General features: G+C 43.0%; 1 protein-coding gene across 2 annotated transcripts in view; it reads left to right on the top strand.

Moving 5' to 3' along the window:
• Positions 1-22,352, top strand: part of LOC306777806 (solute carrier family 66 member 2) — a 37,831-nt gene that overhangs the window by 4,758 nt on the left and 10,721 nt on the right. For both annotated transcript variants that reach the window (XM_079269100.1, XM_079269099.1), the window contains exon 4: positions 19,365-19,581. In XM_079269100.1, coding sequence (XP_079125226.1) covers positions 19,365-19,581 — 217 coding nt within the window. The remainder of the gene's footprint in view (positions 1-19,364; positions 19,582-22,352) is intronic.

Below are 22,352 nucleotides of genomic sequence, written 5' to 3'. Positions count from 1 at the left end.
ATCACCACCCTCTCACATTAAGAGACACCCCCCCCCCCCCCCTTCTCTCTCCGAAGGACGGGCCTGAGGTCCGGTTTCACAGAGCTCGGGTACGACGATGGTGGGGTCAGGACAAGAATAGATCAGAACGGTCTTTCGGCCCAACTGTGCGCTCCTTCCCTCCCTCCAACGCTAAGTCTTTCCAACAGATCAGAGTCATCATCTCCATGTAAAGTAGTCCCCCCCCCCCCCCCCCCAAGATGCATGTTGGCATGATTTCAAAGTATTTTTGAAGATCTCTCACGCTGAGCTCTCTCTCCGCTACCCACCCAGCACCCTTCTCTCTCTCTGCCCTTTATCTTCCTCTTCTCCCGCCTCCCTTCTTTTTTTTCTCCCAACCTTCCTCTTCTCTTATCTCTCTTCTTTCTGTCCTTCTGTTGCTGTTTCGTCTCCCACCTCTTCTCCTCCACCTCCTGCCCCCTCACTGGACATCTGAGACTGACGTGTGCCATTCCTGCCTGCCTGCCTGCCAACACCTGTTCCCGACTTACTGACCTCATTTTCCACTTCCTAAAGACACCGACACACGCATAAGAAAATGTGTGTGCTCTACTTTAGCTCTTTATGCTGCTTTAATCTGGTGACGGTTGCTGTAAGTACAGAATGAAAGGTCAGCAAAAACCGAGGCTGTTTTTAAAATGTTGTTTCAGAGCTCTTTACGATTTAACTCTTCACACCACCAACAGAGGTGAAACTCCATCAATCAGTAGATATTCAACAGTGAAAATATGTTCAAAATTAGAGTTATCATCTCTGAAGTATATTAATGATCCAAAATAACCTTTTTTGCTGGTTTGCAGATTAGAATTGGAGCCTGGGTGCTTTACCAGCAGAGTCTTTGTCTCTACACTGAGCTGACTCCGAGTTCTGACTTTGCAGTGACTTCCAGTCGCTGCACCAGGGTGCCACATTAACAATCCTGGCTTTATGATACAGGGATTGGGAGGCTGATAGGGGGCCGAGGGGAGAGATTATGTTCAAAGACAAATGTGACCTCAGGCGAGGTGCAATGAAAGTGGGGAGTAACTTTGAACAAGTGAAAGTAGACAATGGGGGAAACCGAGTGAAGGCAAATGAGTTCTTTAGTACATCTAGTATTCTGTGAATTATTTCAGTATCAAATTTGAATTGAAGTTTGGAGTTGAGTTGCAACCAGAAGTTCATTTTAGTACAAATAATGAGTGGAACGACATCCTCCTCTGCTGGTTGGAGTGGGTAAAGCACAACATAACACTTGATCTCAGCTCTTACGGTATTTATTGTTTGTAACCTGTGCATGCAGTTGATATATTTCACAGTACATTATTCCCTACATTTAACCAGCCAACAACAACAGCAGCTCTCACCACGTTGTGAGTCCCCGAGCAAAGAGCCACAATTGCTCCACAGCATCCTGTTTGTGAGAACCAACGAGAGCTCACCAGACCGTAAAACAGAGAACGAGATTGGACTTCTGATAGCCGGTGTTGACCCGGTCATCCTTAAAAACCCTTAGCACTCGAGTGGTAAAAGCAATTCCAATTTGCTCTTGATAACCTTTTTCGGGAGAGGCTAGCCGCAGCAGACGTTGGCACGCGTGATGGGAATCGTTAAAGGAATGCGTGCTCAGTCGGTGGCTAATTCGTTGTCTGTAATGTTACAGAATGAGCCATCGCTCTGCTTTTGTTCACCCAGGCGAGAACAAGTGATCACTTTCGGTATTTCCTCGCAGCTTATTGCCTCGTAAATTCCCACAACAACTGTTCTAGAGAGCCACTGCTCTGCTGTTCTGCACTGAGCAGTGGTAACTAACTTAGGCTGCCGTACTGCTGAGAATTTATTTGAGCACCAATTTACTTCATTTGGAGAAGTCCCCTTTAAATAAACGACTGAATCAATGCACAGATGATTACGGCTTGGGGCGCAGTGCTTTTGTTTTTCTCCTGAAAGACAGCTTGAAGGGGAGGGAAAAAGCTGAATCATTTATTAGTTCACTTCCAACTCTCATCTTTTGCCAGGCTGCACACGAGCTTGAACTTTTAACTTCCCAGTCTTGAGGCTGCGTCTTGCGCTGAGTATGCTGCTCTCCACGCATGTTGCATGTTGCATGTTGCATGTTGCATGTTGCATGTTGCATGTTGCATGTTGCATGTTGCATGTTGCATGTTGCATGTTGCATGTTGCATGTTGCATGTTGCATGTTGCATGTTGCATGTTGCATGTTGCATGTTGCATGTTGCATTTGTCTCTGAATTACTGAATGGTGCAGTGCAGAGTATGATGGCTCTGCCACTCACCCTTATCGGCAACACTCAGGCAGCACTACTGCAGCAAGACAAATCAGGTGTAACAAGCACACACACACACAAAGACACACTGTGCAACCTATCCAATTTCATTTACATATCCTACAACACACAGACAAGTGTTGTGCTTACTTTCAACGTCAAGAGTTTAATTAAACAGTTTAATTAGCAAGTCAAGTGAAGTCAGGTAGGCAAGAGTTGCTTTATTCGCATTCAAGCATTTTGGATTACTTGGGCGAGAATGTTAAAAAATGGAAATAATATAAAATGCTTCGGAGGGAGTATTTGTCGAGATCATTCTTTTGCTCCAATCGTTTTCACGGAAGCTCACACTAGAGACGCAATGTGAAAACGTTTTTCCTTAAACCAAAGATATATGGAGCCGTTTTTCACCGTCATCATTTTGCCTGGTGTGTCTCTGAAGTGTTTGATAGATTTGGCAGTCGGAGCGGTGGCGTGTTGGTGGATATTAAAACGAGAAGATTGAAGAGTGACTCTCTCAAGTTTGTCTAATGGCGGCCCTCAAGGGCTGTTTGTTGGTCTCGTGTCCTGAAATGAATTATCTGTCTGGTAAGACTACTTCTGAATGTTCTCCAAAGTGTGCGTATATGTGTGTTTGCTACACACAATATAACACTTGAAGCCAAATGAATGATTGCTGAATCCCTTTTGGTGTCAGGCTCCTGGTACATGCTGGCTCGCGGTCTCTGTTTTTTCGGGGATACCTTATTACAGTCGCGCCATCGTTAGCGGTGCTATATACAAGATTGGGAGCATTTCTATTGCATCTCCAGGGCTCTCAGCATGGCAACAGCTGAGCCGTCGGCTCACAGCTAACAGGGCTAACAGTGCAAACTGCTGCAAAAGTGCTGACAGAGCTAAAAGTGTTTACCTGAAGGGGAAGCGGAGGGTGGGTGCTAAGCCTCCGGGGATGAGAGGTAGAGTGACTTTATTCTCTGCTCAGGTAGATAATAATCCACTATGTCTCAACTAGTTTAGTTGTTTGCTGCTATATCAAGGCTTTGAACCCCGTACATAGCACCTTTAAATGTAATTAGGGAATCCTGCTTTTTCCTACGAGGGCGATTCAAAATGTCTGCTGTGAAATAAAGACCTGTTTGTGTCCCGGCGTTGTGCTCCAAACGTCATTGTATATTAATATCTACATTTGTTTAATTTCTCTTATTTCCCCCCTAGCTACTGTGGTAATGTATGTGTATGTCTCTGATATTTGACTAACCCTCCCACAAGCACATAAATGCACCGATTATAGAGTTTTCATATTAAATGAAGTTGATTTTTAAAGCCCTTTCATACCCACAGCACACCCACTGTTCCCCCGGATTAGACCTCATCTCAGGACTGCGGGGGTTTGTTCAGCCGGTGCGTCATTGACCTGTCGTTTCCACTCATGTCTGTTAGCTTTGTTGCACCTGAACGGGCGGGAAAACTAAACCGCCAAACTAAGGCAAAACATCTCCATTCAGTCTAGATGCAGAGTCAGTTTCATAGGGTTACGATGGAAATACTTTTCATCAGACCCACCCGGTTGAGAAAAAATCAAACAGAATAGAAACTTTCTTTTGGCTCTCCAATCAAAAATTAGATGTTGAGAAAATGGCTCAGCCTGTCCCTGAGAGTCTGCTCCGAGACCTTGTGGTTATTTATGGATGTGGGTTAGAAATCCTGAACTCGTCTTTGGCCCCGCTGAACTGGTTGTGTCAGTCAGGACAGTGTGTCGCCTCATTAGACGAGCACTAGTGAGACGAGCTGACAAACCGACACCATCTATCACCATCCATCGCCGCCATAAAACCCGACAGGTGTGTGTGTGTGAGTGTGTGTGTGTGTGTGTGTGTGTGTGAAAAAAGAAGCCGTGTTCGGGTATGTGTGGCCATCTGTTGTATACGTGTGTGAACTATATTTGAGTGTGTGAGGGTGCTGAGGGCATGTTGCACATCTGTTTTAGTGTGCGGGTACCAGATTGTGTGAGTGTGTTTCTGACGTGTCGATGAAGACATCCATATATCAGGCCGGCCAGATGCCTGTTAACACAAAGTCAATACCTTCTGAGTGCCTGTTAAGTCGATGAAAGACCGTCCTCAGCTTGTTCACTGTCTGTTTAGTATGACAAGCCCCAGAGAAGCCACAGACGAAAAACCCGAAAGAGTCGCTGCGGTTTTTACCTCTTCAGACCTTTTCCGTTCTCCACGCACCTTTGGAATAAAGTGAAGTAGTTCCAGAAACCCCCCCCCCATTGTTTATTATGACAAAGAAAGTATCACAATACATTTTCTCATAGGGTTCGAACAACAATATTTATCAATATATGTAAAATAATGCAGATATGGTATTTAAAATGTTACCTGCAACTGACTAAAGCTTGAAGAAACCATGTTTGTTTGGATGTAAAAAATATTTGCAACCCGAAATTATGTTTTAGTAGCAATCAATCATCTATATTAATCAATTAATATGACAATATTATTGATGAATAGATAGTAGAAAATAGTCAAATTCAAAAGAAAAGAGAGAAAAACTTCCTCAGAGCCCACAGTGGTGCCGTCAAATAGTTCGTTTTGGCCAACTAACAGTTCAAATCCCCCAAATATTACATTTAAAATGATGACGGCACAAAAGTAGCATTTTTACGACACGAGAGCTGTGTGATTCCTGTCACTTCAGATGTCTTTGACATGGCAATCATCACCGTAATAATAAACATATTTGTCTTTTTGTAATGTATCTCAATAGTGTTAGCCGCCACAAATGAGAATATGATTTATTGTTGTTTAGGTCACGCTCTAGTATTGCTAGTTACAGTATCATGGAACGTTGGACATTCGCCTGAATGAGTCTATAATTGCAGCTTCCTGTTGTGCTTTGCTTTGGCTGAAGGTGTATTTGGATTTCTGCCAATTCGGCTTTGTGGGGGGTTTTCTCACATGTGGAGGGTAAAATGAAATCACTGCTTCTCTGTGGTCCGACCCATTGTTTTCTCCTCACAATTGATGTCCTCTTTGCTCTAGCCAGCCGCCGGTGCACCGTGGAGGCAAACTGCAGCCTGATCAGCTGCATTGTGGCGTGGCTGGATCACTAAAGCCACACACCACCAACCTCAATACACACAAATTCTCAAAGACCCGAGGAAATGATACAGTAATTCCGTCGTGGTTTCCTTGTTTGGGCAGTGGCTTGTGACCACATAGGAATTTCTATGACAATCCTCCAGCGATGCATGTAAGGTGAGCGAAATTGTCCAGCGACTCATGCAACTCCTTCAGGGTTAATGCACATTAGTCCTTGACTCCACAATGTCGAGGAGCTGGCATGATAAACAGATCCCTGTGAGGTTTAAGCTCATTATTCCCTCATTGAGTAAAAGATTGACTTCAACCTCTCGTCCTTCACTCTCTCGCGGCTTCGTTGCTCAGTGTGTTGTGCTCTGATCAGACCTGATCAGAAGATATGCAATAGAGGCGAAAAGAAAACAGAAAAACTGGCGCGCTGATCAAGAGAAAACTCTTTCCGTCTCACCGCTGCCTCAAAGTAAATATGCAATAAAACATACAACACTTATCTTGATTCTTAAGTGGTATATTTCCTTATTTCAGTGGATAACTGGCCAAGTATACATTATCAAAGGCATGTTGAAGTCTACTTGTGACATGATTTGACAAACACCCAACAGTTACCCAACACAAGCTTGCCATGACATAAAAACACTTCCTCTCACAGAAAGTTTTAAATCTCTAAACTATACAAACATTCTGGGATGATCCATTTTGCAGAGGAACAGAACACAGTGCAGTGTGTGCCGTGCAGGATGTAGCAGGGTGCCTGCTTTCCCACTTTCCTAATTGGCACCGTGCTGTCCATAAGACACCAGACTTCTGCAGACGTCTCTGACTCGTCTCCAGCATGTCCCACTGTGCTTCCTGAGAACATCACTGCCTGCAGGACTACCCTCAAACCCAAACACACACACACACACACACAACAAAGCAGGGTGTTCAACAAGCAGCTCAGATAATTATCAGAATAACAACAGGAGCAAAAAACAATGGAGACAGGTGGGCTATGATTAACAGTTTTTAATCATCATTGCTGTCAGATTAATCCTAACTCAATTTAACGTGACTCTTTTAACACAAGACACTATATTTTGCTGGACACCCTACAATAATTCAATTACTTAATGTTTTAAACTTTCATTTTTGCAAGCAATAAGTTCTCGTTCGAAGCTAAATCGATTTGCAAACCCTGCAACAAATCTTTTTTACTGTCCTAGTGTGATGAATCACGATCAGCCGGTCGTTTCTCTGTAGATATTAGGGTAGAGCAATAATTCAATTGGTGACACCGATTTATTTGAGTTGGGAATCGTGTATTTAGCCCTTTAATCAACTTCAAACTAACAGCCCACCCTAAGTAGCCACGGTTTGCCACTGCTCCTCAGATGACTGTCTTCATGTCTCGCATTGACTAGGACAAGTATCGTTGGACAATATGTCCGATAAACTCTTCCAGGGAACATTTGACTGCTTGTCCCCCCCGAGAGGTTCCTCAGTATAGAAGCAGCAGAAACATCTCTGCAGCCAATCATCTGTTTCTCTGCTGCGCCGTTTCTTTGTTTGTCATTCTTCAACTTCATCCATTTACTCTCCCCAGCCCTATACATCTTTCTTCATTTTCTCCTCTTCTTCTCTGAACTGCTGAGGCAAGGAAGTGGACACTGATGCAAGACCATGCTGGCTGATACTCGCATCCTACTCCATCATGTTGTAAAAACAAGCACTGAGAGCCGAAGTCATCTACCAAAGGGAATACAAACACTTCATTTGTGACGCGACATGTCCAGACGTGTCTGGGACAAGTGGCGAGCTGTTGACCATCAATGTGTGATCAGATTCTGAGGTGTTTTATAAAGTTGTTAATGAACAGGCCCAGAAAGGCCCAGTCCCTGTTGTTGAACATCGATCAGTGTCGACACACTGAGATTCTGTGTTGGCGTTGTTGGAAAGTGAGATGGTAAGATCCTTGAAGTTCGGTCCGTCCTGAAGTCTATACATCCCTTTTGTTAACTGATCTGTTTACATCAAATCTCTTCAAGGTGTACAAATGTAAACTTTTCTCAAGTAACGCGCTTGCATCTCGTGACGTCACATCTGAGCCATTTCAAAGGGAGACCTTTGTAGAATATTGTGTTTGCCTTGGCTTCTTCTTATTTCTTTGTGTCCACTGTGTAAAGAATGTAAAAAAAACAAAACATAAAAAGCATTGCAATGCTAAAAGACAAAGAAATCAAATATGTCATATTGATTGTCAGCTGTTGGTGGCAATCAATATGATGCTTTTCTCTCTGTATTCTCTGTTTACTCTTCAGAACGTGCTGAAATACTTTCATTATTTACCCGTTTTGCTTCATCTGCTCTGTTTGCCAAAGTTAGTAGCCTTGTTAGCCCCTGCCTCACATTGCCACTCACCCAGTAATATCGATGTATAACAAGCTACAGGTTTAAACAATCCCAATAAACTGGCATGGACAATATCTCCGGGTGGTAACACGCACACACACACACACACACGCAGGGAGAAGGGAGCATAGCAAAGTAACGTTGTGAGGAAGGTCAATGGACCTTGTATCTGAATAATGACTTTTAATGAAGCGCTGCTGTGCTAATTACTCTGACTGGGTGATGAGGTAATTGTACCCTGAGGAAGAAGATCAAGTGTTTGTGGTTGTGTGCGAGTGTGCGAGTGTGCATAGTTTGTGTCACATCCTGTGAGAGACTAGACCACAACAGATACAGATATCCTTTCTTCCCTTTCTTCCAGAAAAAAATAATTCTTATGATTCTCGGCATCACTCAGCAATCTCTGTTATTATATCATCACATTCTCTGTTTTCAATGAATTATGCTCAAGCAGAACATTTAAACTGTTAAGTGTTAGTTCACGTGTACTGTGTGCATGTACTCTCAGTTCCCTGTCATTCATTCAGAGCCCTTTCCCACTACTGTGACTCAGCAGGAGATGTGGAGAGGAGTAGCCTGTTCAAAGATGACATAAGACATAAGATAGACATAAGCACACTGAATCAAATCGTGTTATTTAATGTGTTGCTCACACAAATTTGAACTTGTGTTGTCTGTCATCTGCAGTTGTTTAAATCTCATGTAATTTATTTGATATCTGTTGATATCCAAGTCCTTCCGAATGCCTAAAAGTAGGTGTGTTTCTCCTTCCGTCCGCAAATGTGGGCTTTTCTTTCGGGCATGCATCTCTGCTCCAGCTTTGCAAGCGATTGACTACTTGGTTTGTCTACAACGCGCAGAGCTTGTCGTCGACAGGAACGAGGCTGTGTGTCGCAAAGTACCGTAAAAATCCCTACTTCCCATATTTCAAATGTGCTGTATACATGTCTAAATAATGCTCCTAAAACCAGAAAAATATCGACTTATCCCGCATGTCTTAGTCAGAAAATGCTCCATTCAGAATAAGGCCTTGTTTGAAATATGATATTCACATGAGCCATATTCAATTTGGAATGTTGTCATATTTGGCATAATAGTGGAATATGAGTGTGCATGTAAACGTAGTCATTGTTGGGTCTGGATTTACACAATGTCACTCTGCAGCTAAAAATAGCTGACTTTGTGTTCTCGTCCTATTATCTTTCATATACACCTGCTTATCTCTAAAGGAAGAAAGCCTCCCATAAGGTGTCGGCTCTACCAGAACCTAATAAACTGTTTGGTCCCGCCAGGTCCCCTGTGCTGTGTGTCCTTATCTAGACCCACCGACTCTTCCATCTGCTCAATGGCTGATTATTGGAGCAGATCACCTTCACATACAGCCGGGCTTAACTTTGACGTGTGTGTGTGTGTGTGTGTCTTAAACAAGAAGGAAGCAGGGCGAGCAGGGGAAACAGAGTCGGTGTCCTTTTGTGTGAATGCACATCATGAGGTTCTGTGCTGTATTTACACCCACACCACCGACATGTGTTTGTGTGTCTGCCTGTGTCTGTCAGAGAGTGTGTGTGAGACAGAGCCCATGTCTTGTTGTCTTCCATCTCTGTCCACCTCTTCAATTCCATCCACTTCACGCCGCCATCCTCAGCACCAAGGTCTCAGCATCTTGCTCTGTCTCGTTATCATCATAAGACACACAGCTCCATCCTCCACCATTCCAACACCACAGCCTTTCAGAACCCTCTCATGTCTGAAGTCGAAGTAGCTCAAAAAGAAAACTCGTTTTACTGTTTTTTCTCGTACTTAGAATTCTCTCTTAGATAGGACCAGTAAGTGGTCCAGACCTGTCGTACGAGTCATGTACCGATTGTCTGTCTCCGGTCAGGTCAGGATGGTTTATACCTTACATGTTTCACAGTATTTATATCCTGTGTTGTGCAAAGCTCGGCTAAAGTGTATATATGAAAGTGACACAGGTCATCTGTGAGACAGCAAATAAGACAATAAGACAACGCAGGTAAATAATCTCAAATTATGTCAACATATAATTTTTGTGTGCAAATTCATGATTTATAAATGATATACAGAACTTTAAATGTCAAACTTTGACTTTGCTGTTGACGGCAAAGCCTGAACAAGCAGTGAAGTTCACAGAGAGAGCACTGAGGTTTCTTGAGGCCAAACCACCGGCAGACACAACCCATCTTGAAAGGGTTTGAGACATTTAGGGATTTCTGTGGCATGAGCGGCAAGATAGAGAGGCTTATACGGACAACTGAAGGACAACGCCAATGAAGTGCTTTTTTATCTCTGATTTTCTCTACTTTGTGGAACTTACAGTACTGGATATATACAGGGGAAGAAGAGTACAGAACGGAGACAGGGAGGAGGGGCTGCGACTGACAGGTTGTGAGAGGGACCATGAAGAGAGGACGAGAGAGCAGAGGTGTTCATGGGGTCAAAAGGTTCCCACTGTGTTGTCAAGTGTCCCAGGTCTGTGGACATGATATGGAGTCCAAGCAGACTCCATATCATGTGATGCATTTAACGTGGCGAGATGGAGAGTGTGAAGTATGAAGTGTAGGGAACAATGACATCTACTGATGTCATTGTTCCCTACACTTCATACTTCACACTCTCCAGTTTAGGTCTCAGTGTTTCCATTTGTTCCTATTCAGATTTCGGATCAGGTCTAATTATCCTCTGGTCTGTTTCGGTTTGTGTCTGAATGTCCAGATTGGAGCTCTCTCTCTCGCTCTCTCTTTTTTCTTGGGTCCAACGGGCGTATGATGACCTTTAGGAGAGCGTGGGAGACAGAAATGAAGAGAGACTAAGAAAATCCATTTTAGTGAGATTTGCGTACGCAGAGCAGGGAAATACCATTCAAATCATGATGTCATTCATGTCAAGAATGTTTTTCCACCATCAATATGCCATATTCAATTCCAATTTAACACCTTGCCACATCAATACATGACAATAAAGAGTATCTGCTAGACTTGTACTAACAATACACAGAATATTACCAGGCACCATTGTTGAGCATATTTTGAGTTTATTTCTATTTTTTTAAGGTGATATATTATGAAAATTCACTTATTCAGTGCTTGTGCATAAACATTTGGGTATCTGGAGAGCTCAACCCACAAACTGTGAAATAACACAAGTCAGTCAGTTTTTTCTGCTGCTTAGATCAGAAAACATGTGATTTAACAAGCCATGCAGATGTGGCTCCCCTTCATATGTCACATGCAGGTTCATTAGAATATACACATTTCATTTCTAGCTACACTTACGGCTTCAGAACTACCTTTGCAAAGGTGCACCATATTTATCTAGCAAGCCAATCCGAGGGTTCAGACATGCATGATGAGGAAAAAACACTTTTTAACATTTAAGCATGTAAACCTGTTCTCGTAGAAAGGGAAAATACAAGTATGAACCTGAAATTCAGCCCTTCAAGTTCAGCTTCTAGTTAAGATTTTAGTTATTTATGGTTATATTATTTGATTTTTTAAATTTCAATTATGCTGTAATGATGCAACTTACCATTTATGGATGAATAAAGCATTCTATCTATCACTATTTATTCTATATACAGCATATCATAATATGGAAAATATATGCAAAACTATAAAAAAATATGAATTAATGTCCAATGCATTCTTTTCTGCTGTTATGCCAGTCAAAACTCTCCGCAAACAAATAAAAACAACTCATTGAGTCAATTTTGAATCCAAATCTCAAATTCAAATTATTGCCTAACGTTATACGAGCCTATGCAAGGACACGTACACAAACACATATATACCTGTATAGGTACAGACCACATGGTAATAGCAGAAAGCTAGGCCTTGAACCTGACTAGTTTGGCTTATTTTCGGGGGGAGTGGTGCATACTGTAGGCTCACTGACTCGCTCGTTTATCTCAGAGCCGCAGACGCCTGCCAATGACTTTTGGGGACGAAAGTGGATGGAGGCGCTAGAGCGAGAATGCATGTTAAAAGGTAAATTGGATGGTGGCGGTGGATGTGTTTGACAGGACGCCAGAACTGTCAATGGAACTGAAGCTGGAAAAATAAATAAAATGGTGTTAGGTGTGGAGGAGTCATGTACTGACTGTACTGATAGATGCTATTCTGTCAGGATACACACAAACGAGCGCAGGAGTGGGCGGTCAATCTTCCTGTCATGCAGGTGAACGACTCCACCAGCACATGCTTACAGAACATGTTTGAATCGAGCTTCTCTGCCTGTCTCTCTCCATGAACAGGAATATCGCACTGAAGTGGCTCCTGCCATGCGTGTGATGTGACCGTTGGAGAGTTCACTCGTCAGCGAGGGAGTGTATATATTCTGGCTCGGCTATGGAGCTCTTTATGTTATTTAATGAAACGGGTACGGATGTGGAAGACATGAGGACATCCAAGAGGTCAGGCAGAATTGTTGTTTTGGGTCATTAATGCCAGTGGAGTTCATTAGCCTCGTCTGGGTCAAGAGGACTAGAAGGAACGCACGTATACACTTAGCGAGGAAGCAATCAGTTGTGGAAAAACACAGCCATGGTCCACTAGCAAGGTCAAGACCGGCCACTTTCAGAAGCGCTACCGCGGCACAAGCTCGGAGGGAAAAGTGTTCTTGAGGAAAGATTATCATTTGCTGCAAGCCGACCAGACCGTGACTAAAAGACCCTTCTCTCTCTCTCTCTCGCTCTCTCTCTCTCTCTCTCTCTCTCTCTCTCTCGCTCTCTCGCTCTCTCTCAAATCATAGGTTTCATCTTTCTCTCTTTTTCATTGTGTCTTAATTAGCTGCAAATATGTGCAGCTAACGAGAGGTGAAAAGTGGAACAAAAAAAGAATAGATGAATTAGACGTGCTTATTATAACCATAGATAATCATATCAGTTCAAATCTATGGTAGCTATACAGTAACAGCACAGTATATATAGTAGTACGAACACTTAATTTGATTAAAATCTAAGTGCTGTATCAAAAGTCATTATGTGCTTTAAGCAGGCTTAGCTCACAAGCTAGCATAGCATAGCTGTTAGCCATAGCAACCCAGGGGACAGACGCATCACTTTGTTTTGCTATTCATAAATGAATTTGTCTTACTCCGGGGGAACATCTTTGAAGTCACACTGCCGAGGTAATGCAGAATTAACCAGCAAGCTGACGCATTTAACAGCTCTATGCTTTGATGCCAAGTATAGAAATCCAGGCCCATACGGTTCCCGATACTTTTTGTGCCAAAGCACTTACCGGTAGTTACTTATTGCAGCAGTTTTCACTTTATTTTTTGTTTTAGTGAAGGTGCGCTAGTTAAATACATTTAATCGCAGTTTTTAATCATAGAGGCAGGGGTCTGATGGCTATAAAGGAGCAAGATTGTCGTTTGGAAATGTTGTAATAAATGTGCTCAAATACTGTTAATTTGCATTCAGTTATTTGTAGGATTTTGTGTGTTTTTCTTCGTAAACATTCAGAAAAAGTCGACGTATATTTTATCTTTGCGTAGAACTGCTCTTGACCTCATGAACATCCAGTAATTGTGTTACGCTAACTGTCCTATAATATAACATTCACGTTAGCTTTCAACCATGCCGGCTACAGCACAGTCTGTGTAGGTGCCAGTGCCTCACCACAGGCATTCAAGCAAGCAACTGTAAACTGGTGTCTTGTGAATGTATTACTTGGATGTTTCTGCCTGGGTGACGTTTGTAATGCAAAAAAATAGGATACACATTAATGTTCCAGATTTCTATTCATTTTGACAGATGTGACCAAACACAGCTTAGACTAGCGAGACCACTGCAGTGCTGTCAGGGGCCGAAGAATCAATGTGGCCCTCTGTGAGTGTTCATTTATTCTGTTAATTCACCTCACATAAAAGATAGAAATAGAGGATGAACTCACAACAAACTGGGCAGTGAAGCAGCAAGATTTTAAGATATGTAAGTCGAGAAGACAATGCAACAGAAACAAATCAAAATTCAAATGCAGAATGTGTTGTACGTACATCCCCCTGTGGCAAACACATACAGAAGCTATTGGAAATAGCTTCCATTACAGTAATTGCACTGGACGTTGTTGGTCCCGCATGTGTGTGTGTGTGTGTTTGTACTCAGGCATTTCTGTGCAATAGTGTGTGTACATCTTCAAGATGAGATCAGCAATTTTAATGACTCAGCAAAATAAAAAGATCAGCCTGAAGTATACAGCGAAGCAAAGTATTATCTTAATCCTGCTTGCCCCAGTGAAAATGACCTTAACAGCTTTGTCTCTTGCACTTTTCATTGCTTATCACTTCCTTGCACATTCTTCATTTCGTGTGTACGTTTTCTGAGCCATTAATGACTGTTGTTTCGGTTTTCTCTGGCTCCGCTACTCTAAATCATATTTATTTGGCAGCCAATTAAAAAGCCCATTCTTGTGGGTCAGATGTTGCCATTTTGTGTGATTGAAGACAGGAGCTGGTGAGCGAAGCTCTCGAGAACATGAACATTTACAGCGAGACAGACGTGGATTTGGGCAGAAATAGCAGTCCTTGTTGCCACAAACAACCCCCGGTAACGCATGACTGGTCTCGAGCCGTTCTCCACACAGTGATGGAGCCAGTCTGACATTGTGCAGCATCTCCGCTCCACTAGGAAGCGTCTAAACAGTTAGGCAGGAGGGAGGCACGGTGAAATGAAACGAATGGTGGATGCCGAAAATTGGGGGCTTTTCTAGAATTATAAGGAGATGGTTCTTGTCATCGTTGTTTCTTTTGGTTTACTTTAATTAGGTTCGTGTTGACTGGTAAGTGTGTGGATCGTTCTGGGCCCTGCACCTAAATAATTGCTGTACAATAAAGTGTTTTGATGATTTTGTGAACGCAAAAGAAGATGGAAAGTTCAATCAGCAATTCTCATTATTATTTTAGAAGCGTGTGTATTATTTAGAGAGCTGACCGAGAGAGAGGGAGGTGCCGGAGCCTTTCCTATCCGTCCTCCCTCAGACCTGTGCTGCTGCTGAGCCCAGTTATGTTTGTGCTGCAGAAACAAGCCTCCTTTTCTTTGGTTTTCAGTCTGTCGGAGAGAGAGAGGGAGAGGGAGAGGGAGGGAGAAAGGAGAATTTAGAACGGTTCAGAACAGGTCAGTGACTCTCTGTCTGTCCAAATGATTGCAGAGTCCCTGTGGTGTCCCGATTAAAAGATTGTCAAGACGGTATAAGAGGATTTTTTGTCTGGTGTGCCTGTGATGGTGATGCTCTGCGGAGCTGTGTTCATGAGCTGAAAAAGAAAAAGCAGTCTGCAGGCTCAGCTCATGGATATTGTGAGATCGCCCCTGACCAGTTTATGGATCAGGTTAAGATGGTATAGTAAGTTATTCCCTTGAGTTTCCTGATGTACTACTATGAACAAAAGTATGGTTACCATTATAATAATCTGAAAAGTCCTTTGCATCCTGCATTTCCGACAAGAATCCGCACCCCGTCTCCGTTTGACCTCGTGAGCTGAGCACCCAAATGACAGCCATACAAAAGATCTCATGTACGACAACTTTCACACGTCTCAAAATACACAGAGGAGGCCCCACAGAGCTGAGTCGTCCTGCAGTGCTGAGTCAGCATATCTCGGAAGCTCTCTAGCTGTCAGTGTCCATCCTCATCTCTGTCTCTCTCCTCTCTACTCGTCCTGATGGGAAATACCGCGAGTTTAGCCTCCGCACATCTACGTGACTCAAGGCTACTCTCCCTCTCTTTCTGACTCACTCTGCCCTCCATCCCTCCTTCCTCCTCTGATCATGAATGAATGAATGAATTTTATTTATAGAGCGCTTTTCACAGACATAACATCACAAAGTGCTGAACAGAGCAGACATTTAAAAGCATAAAAAACACAATGTGACCCTAGGGTCAATAAATTACATACACAGAGAAAAATAATAAAAAATAAAAATGTAAAACATATTTTAAGAGCAGGTCTAGGACATGGGTTTACTTTTTACTCAAACGCCAGCCTAAAAAGGTGGGTTTTGAGCTGGTTCTTAAAAGTATTCACAGTATCTGCGAGGCGTAGAGTTGCAGGCAGAGCATTCCAGAGCCTCTTCCATTCCAGTGCATCATCCTCTCCCTCCTCTGTGCAGCTCGTGTGAGGGTGCTCTTAAGCTCTAACAAGCGCTGAAACTAAGTCTTGATACAACACCTTCTAAGGCTGTCACAATTGCAGACATACACCTGAACACACACACACACACACACACAAATTCAGTGACTTATCCCGGCTAAGCAACTTCACATCTTCCCTGAGTAACTTTATACAGAGTTATTGACATCCTCGCGGCTGCTTCCTCGCCCGTTTTAGTAATTGGATTGTTTGATCTTGCATGGGCCTTTGAATAAACAAAGAGTCGGTGTGAAGAAGGAGCGTCTCGCCCCCTCCTGGCAGTCTCTGGGGTCTTTTGAAGTGCATCCCTGGCCTCGACACATCACACCAGACAGGAGGATGCCGTTCGGAAAAGGCAAGGCCACCTGTCCTGCCCTGGGGTGACAGGGTGTGTGTGTGTGTGTGTGAAGTGAAGATGCTTTTTTTAGTCAGCGAGGTGGGTGGAATAAAAAGCAGGGGAATGGTGAGAGGAAGGAAGTGAGCTGGTCAGGGTATGGGAGCTGGGGATGATGCATGATATAGGAGGACAAATAAAACAGATGACTCCATGAATGATGCACAGCTTTCTCTCCTCATTTAACTCTTCCGGGCAATCTGATTATGCAGGTAAACATAAAAAGGCTGTATAAGTGAGAGACGAAATGAGAGAGAGAGAGAGAGAGAGAGAGGGGATAAGAGGAGGGGGAAGTGTGTGTGTTGCTTTCTGCATGAAAATTGATTTGCTTGGTAAGAGGACAAGAGGGTTTCTGGTGTGTGTGAGTGTGTGTGTGAGAGAGTTTTTGTGTGATGATAAGCAGGAGAGAGGAAGGGGAAGCTGAATTAATAAATGGAGAGATGAAAAGAGGAAAGGCTCAGCGGGAGGCTTTTATACACTGAAAATATCACTCCTCTCATTGTTGCTGCTATCAGCATGTTTATACTTCACCGCCTCGAGCGGAAGGAAATGAAAGGGCTGTTATGAAGACGATAAAGGGCAGCTTCTAAGCCTCTCCCGTCTGCAATGACTCAGGTTTGATGTAAAGGGGGCACCGGCGGTGAAGGAGCCGAAATGTGCCAGGATCGCTTGTCTTCAGCTCTTTGGCTTCCGTCAGTATCATGGCTCGTGAGGACGGACATATGTCACGCACAGAGAGTCGATATTTGTCAAGTATGATGTGTGTGAGAGAGCTGAGAAGCGTTTCTGTGTGTGTGTGTGTGTGTGTGTGTGTGTGTGTGTGTGTGTGTGTGTGTGTGTGTGTGTGTGTGTGTGTGTGTGTCTTGTATCGCTCTCCTCTCCCGCCTCTCGCGTGTGTTGTCAGCAGTGGGCAATGTGTCTTCTGTGGCTCTCTGTAATAAAGCCATTAATCACGTTCGCCGTTTGCCAGAAACGTGCCGCGCTGCACTCGCTGCAGGATGTCTCACTCTCTCCGTCTCTGTCCCAGGATGCAACATCAGACGCAGCTCACTGGAGGGGAATGGGAAGCGTCCCCCACGCCTGGTGCTGGCTGTGTCCGTGTGCGCTGACTATTTTGTGTGAACATATACAGTATGTACAGTATGTGAGGTGATATTAATGCATGAGGCTCTGTTGAAACTGAACATGCTGCTCGACAGTAAGAGCTGTTGTTGGGACTGACTGCAGAGGAAAAGTATAGGAGACCATACAGCAAATCTAACATTTTAATTAGCTCGTCTATTAATTGTTTAATTGTTTGAGCTCTGTTGTACAGTACACTTACTTCTACTAACCCAAGTCCTCACCTAACTGGTGCTGGAACGTTTGCTCATTTAATTGGTTGGTTGACAAAAGATGAATCAACAGCTTTGATGAATACTTGAAGTATATAACAGTTTATAGATCAACCGGCTAATCAAAAGAAAATGAATCAATAGATTTAATCACTAATACAGTCAAATAATTGGTTGCAGCTTTCAAACGGCCACATTTGATACCTTTCTCTTTTTTTTATCGGTCTTCAATTTCAGCATTCGTCAATAGAAGTTGGAGGACGCGCTCACGCATGCACTGTTTCTCATACACATGCAACCTATTCAGTCGGCGTGAAAGGTAACAGCGGCACATGTTGAAGTCGGGTGCTTCGCGTCACACTTGACTCCCCGAGCTGACTAATGTGCTCTTATTTTGCCATAAATCCCCTTTAGCTGATGTCAGCTGGTTTTGCACAGCTGCGTGGTTATAATGCATAAGCAATGAGAGACTGTCCATCATCACATTATGCTCCATCGAGGAGATGGCTAATTCTAATTTCGAAATCATACTCTGACTTTCTATGCAGTCAACGGTGCTGGCAACCGCTTCCGTTCAAGCCGAGTAGCCGTTTCAGCCAACAACATGGTATTTATCAGGGAAAAGCCACACATGATAAATGAAGTTTTGTCTGTAGAAAGATAGCTTGAAGCCCAAGTTAATAAACGTTCTGAGGCCTCACCAAGAGCCAGATTGTTCCAAAGTAATAGAAATGTAAAAGCTTTGGAGTATCTCATTTATCTTTGTTCTGTTCACTTACGCATGTGCACAGTATTGATTTGGGAGTGCTGTCTTTGCAGAATGTCTGTGCATCCTTTAATGCAGGGGTCTCAAACTCATTTTCACTCCGGGCCACATCAGCATCATGGTCACCCACAAAGGGCCGGTTGTAAATGTCACTACTCGTAACATATTGTTAAATAACTCTCTGCATTCACAGTTTAAAGTAGTCTTCAATGTACTCACAATACATTTCCATGTTAAATGTACAGTAACCAGCCAAAGAGCTGCTTCTATGACTGTTTCTCATAATTTTGACTTTCTATTTCATAATTTTGATTGTCAATCTCATAATTTTGACTTTCTATCTCAGAATTATGACTTTCTAGTTATGACTCTCTATCTAATAACTTCGACTTTCTATCTCATAATTTCGACTATGGGGATATTTTTATTATTATTCGTCGAACTTAAAAAACAAAAACAAAAAAAAGATTCATTTTTTTTTAACTTTGTTTTTTTTTGCTGGCAGATTCGCGGGCCACATAAAATGACGTAGCGGGCCGGATTTGGCCTGCGGGCCGGGAGTTTGAGACCCCTGCTTTAATGGAACGCTCTTATTACCGCTCTTTCCTTCTCCTGTCTTTTTCCCGCTACATCGCCCTCAACGCTTTCAATCTCTGCCTGCCACTCTTGCTCTTCTGCTTCCATCCGCACAAACTGTAAGAACCTTCTGCACTACAAACTCTCTCTCACACACACACACACACACACACATGCTTCTTCATTCGATCAACTCTCCAGGCTCTTCTGTCTGCTTTTCTTCACTTTCCTCTCTGTTTCCTCTCTCCTCTACCTGTCTCATCTTCTCAATTTAGTTTTATCAAACTGTGCACAACATTCATAACAAGTTCTGGTTCTATTGTCTCTCTGTGTCTCTCCCCTCTCCAGACTTGGACATTCGCTACTTCTGGAAGTGGAGCGCATTCGAGGACTACCTGCTCTTCTGCTTCGGCTTCACCGTGCTGTGTGCCGTGGTCACCCTGCTGCTGCTGGACTCCGTCATGTTTGTGGAGGCGCTGGGCTCCCTGGCCATGATGTTTGAGGCCATGCTGGGCCTCCCGCAGCTGCTGCAAAACTTCCACAAGTGCTCCACCAAAGGCATGAGGTAAAAGCATGCTTTGAGGTCAGGCGGAGCTGTGCCGGAAGCTCATATGTCAGTATACAGTGGCACACTGCCACAGAGCTTCATTAGTGCTCCCTCACTTCTCTTAGAAAGTATTCTCAATAACCTTAATGTCCAGGGAGAACAAGTCGTTTATATTCTCATGAACAAATGATGCTAATAAGGTCATTTATAATCATTAGAGCAGTGAGTCAAGGTTTGGATAAACCCAGTTATAAACAGATATAAACAGTTATCTATCCATTTCATTAAAAGGGTAAATGCATTACCAATGACGAACAGCAACACACTGATTTAACATCAAGAAATGTGGAATTTGGCATTCATGTTTAAACTACAATAATGGCAGAAAACTACATAGAAAAATATATAAGGTGATGATAATACTGTAAAATAACAACTTATCTGTTATTCCTTCTGAGAAATGTTCTCCATAGTATTATTACAAACAACATTCTGAGGTAATTCCAGAGGTTGAGACTGTACTCGTATTAAACTCGAGGTTACCTTGAATGGAAAGAGGAAGTAGAGGGTGAAGGAGCGAGTGTTTTATGTTTCTCTTGTGTTAAGACTATGTCACAGTGTACAAAGGTCAATGCCTACATTGATCAGCCTGTCAGGTATAGAGGACTGTGAGAGCAATTACATTCCTAATAGCACAGAACCTCATGCTAATTATGATCATCATATCCTCATTATGCCTCGTCTGTCATCAGTGTATAAAACATACATGCATTGTGTGTGTGTGTGTGTGGGGGGGGGGGGGTGTAGTCCAATGCTTTGCTGGTCACTCATCCCTGAAAAGAGCCTGTCGAGACAAAGATATTTCCAAATATTCCATAAAGCAAAATATTTCAGAAATATTTCTCTCTGGGACACAGCCCCGTCATTTTGTTTTCAGGAGATATTCAGGAAGTATGGACGTCAAACAGACATAAGTTAACATGTATACCAGGGCAATATGATGATGATGAACCTAAAATTAGGATTTTGCAGTGACGTCAGTTTTTTTTTCTATATTTTGAATCAAAGTTCTTTCATACACAAATGCAATACGTGAAAAGAAGTATTTTTAACGGCTGCAACCTATGATCTATTTAATTGTTGATGAATATGATAATTGTTTTTTAGGTTTATCAAGTAATTATTTGCTCTAATAAATGTCAGAAAATCATTAGAGAAATGCCATTTACAGTTTCCTCTCTCTCTCAAAATGATGATTGCGTTAACTGCCGTGCTAGCTTTGAGTTAAATGCTAACGTCAGCATGACAACATGCTCACAGTGGCGATGCTTACATGCTCATGTTTATTGTGTTGGAGTTAGCAGATTTGATGATTAGACAATCACTTAACACAAAGTACAGCTGCAGCTGCTGGAATCGTTGTGAGTTTTGGTCATAAACCAAAATATCGGACACATTATTGTAATTCATCCTGATCTGGACATGAATGTGTGTGTGCACATTTCTTGGCAAAGCGTTCAGTTTTTAAGATATTTCCCTTTTATGATATGTCCCTTGAGGGTTGCCGTAGCGAAGGCGCAACCCCCGCCTCTGGCCAAAGGAGAAAACAACAATAAAGAGAGTAGCCGTGGGCTGATACAAGATGTCTAATCTCCCGACTCCAGTTACTGCTGTGTGATAAGTGCCCTTATACACGAACCCAAGACGCTCGGTTACATGAATTATAAAAAATTCCCCTTGTAAGATTTCAATTTAAAATTAAAAACGTACAATTTAATAAATAAATGCACTTCAGCTCCTGCCGCCAGACTGTCTTTTACGTACACTAGCTAGCCTAGCTTGTGCAGCTAACGACAGCTAACAGCTAACTTCATTCATTCAGCAACATTCATGCAAATATGATAAACTGGCTGAAAATCTGGGAAACTGTCAGGTGGGACATCTGAAGCTATCAGTCATGAAAGAGGAGAGGGACAGAGAGAGAGAGAGGAATCGGAGGCGAGAGGAACGGAGAGGTGCGTTGGGGAGAGACCGGGAGAAGAAATCGAACGGGAGTCAGAGGAAGATGAGCCGGAGGAAGGAGGAAGGGATTCACAGACAAATCAATGAGAGCTTTTTGCAGCAGGTGTAAGCTGAGGTTAGCGGTTCTGTAAATTTGCTGAGTCACAAAATCAGTGGTGGGAGAACACTGTTTATTTGATAGTACATATACGTAGAGATATATTCTTTAATCACATCTTCTTCCACCCATTGATGCCATATCTAGAACACTGTGCCCATGTACCACATATATGCAACCAGCGGGAGCTGAATGTGCAGCTGCACCCAACAGTACAACAAGTGTTCATGTACGTATTCTATTCTCTTCATGGACCGAATGTTGGTAGTTGGACATCTCATTCGTGACAGTAAAATGCAGTGAATTGAATTGAGAGAGACACAGTGAAGAGGAACTGTCGGGAAAGGAAACGAACAAAGATACAGATCCGTTGAGAAGGAAAGCGGTTCTGCATTTGTCAGCATAGCATACTTGTTCAGTCATCGGGACAGACAGGCTGCCACCATCAGCGTCCCCTCCACTGTCACTGAGTGACGTTGGGAAAGTTGGCGGCTTTGGTGCAGAATTGGGAGAGGAGAAATGGAAAGGAGGCGAAAGAGATAAAGGTTTAATGAGGGGGAAGAGAAGAACAGGCGGACTCCCCTGGCAGCCGAGCACCGAGTGCTGAGCAATCACTCGCGCGCAAAAACCCATTTGTATAAATAAATTGTATATGTATAAACAGGCCAAA

Source organism: Melanostigma gelatinosum, assembly GCF_949748355.1.
Source record: "Melanostigma gelatinosum genome assembly, chromosome: 1".
In the NCBI taxonomy this organism is placed as follows: Eukaryota; Metazoa; Chordata; class Actinopteri; order Perciformes; family Zoarcidae; genus Melanostigma; species Melanostigma gelatinosum.
The sequence above is the reverse complement of the archived record's forward strand: the minus strand, read 5'-3'. Positions and strand labels throughout refer to the sequence as shown.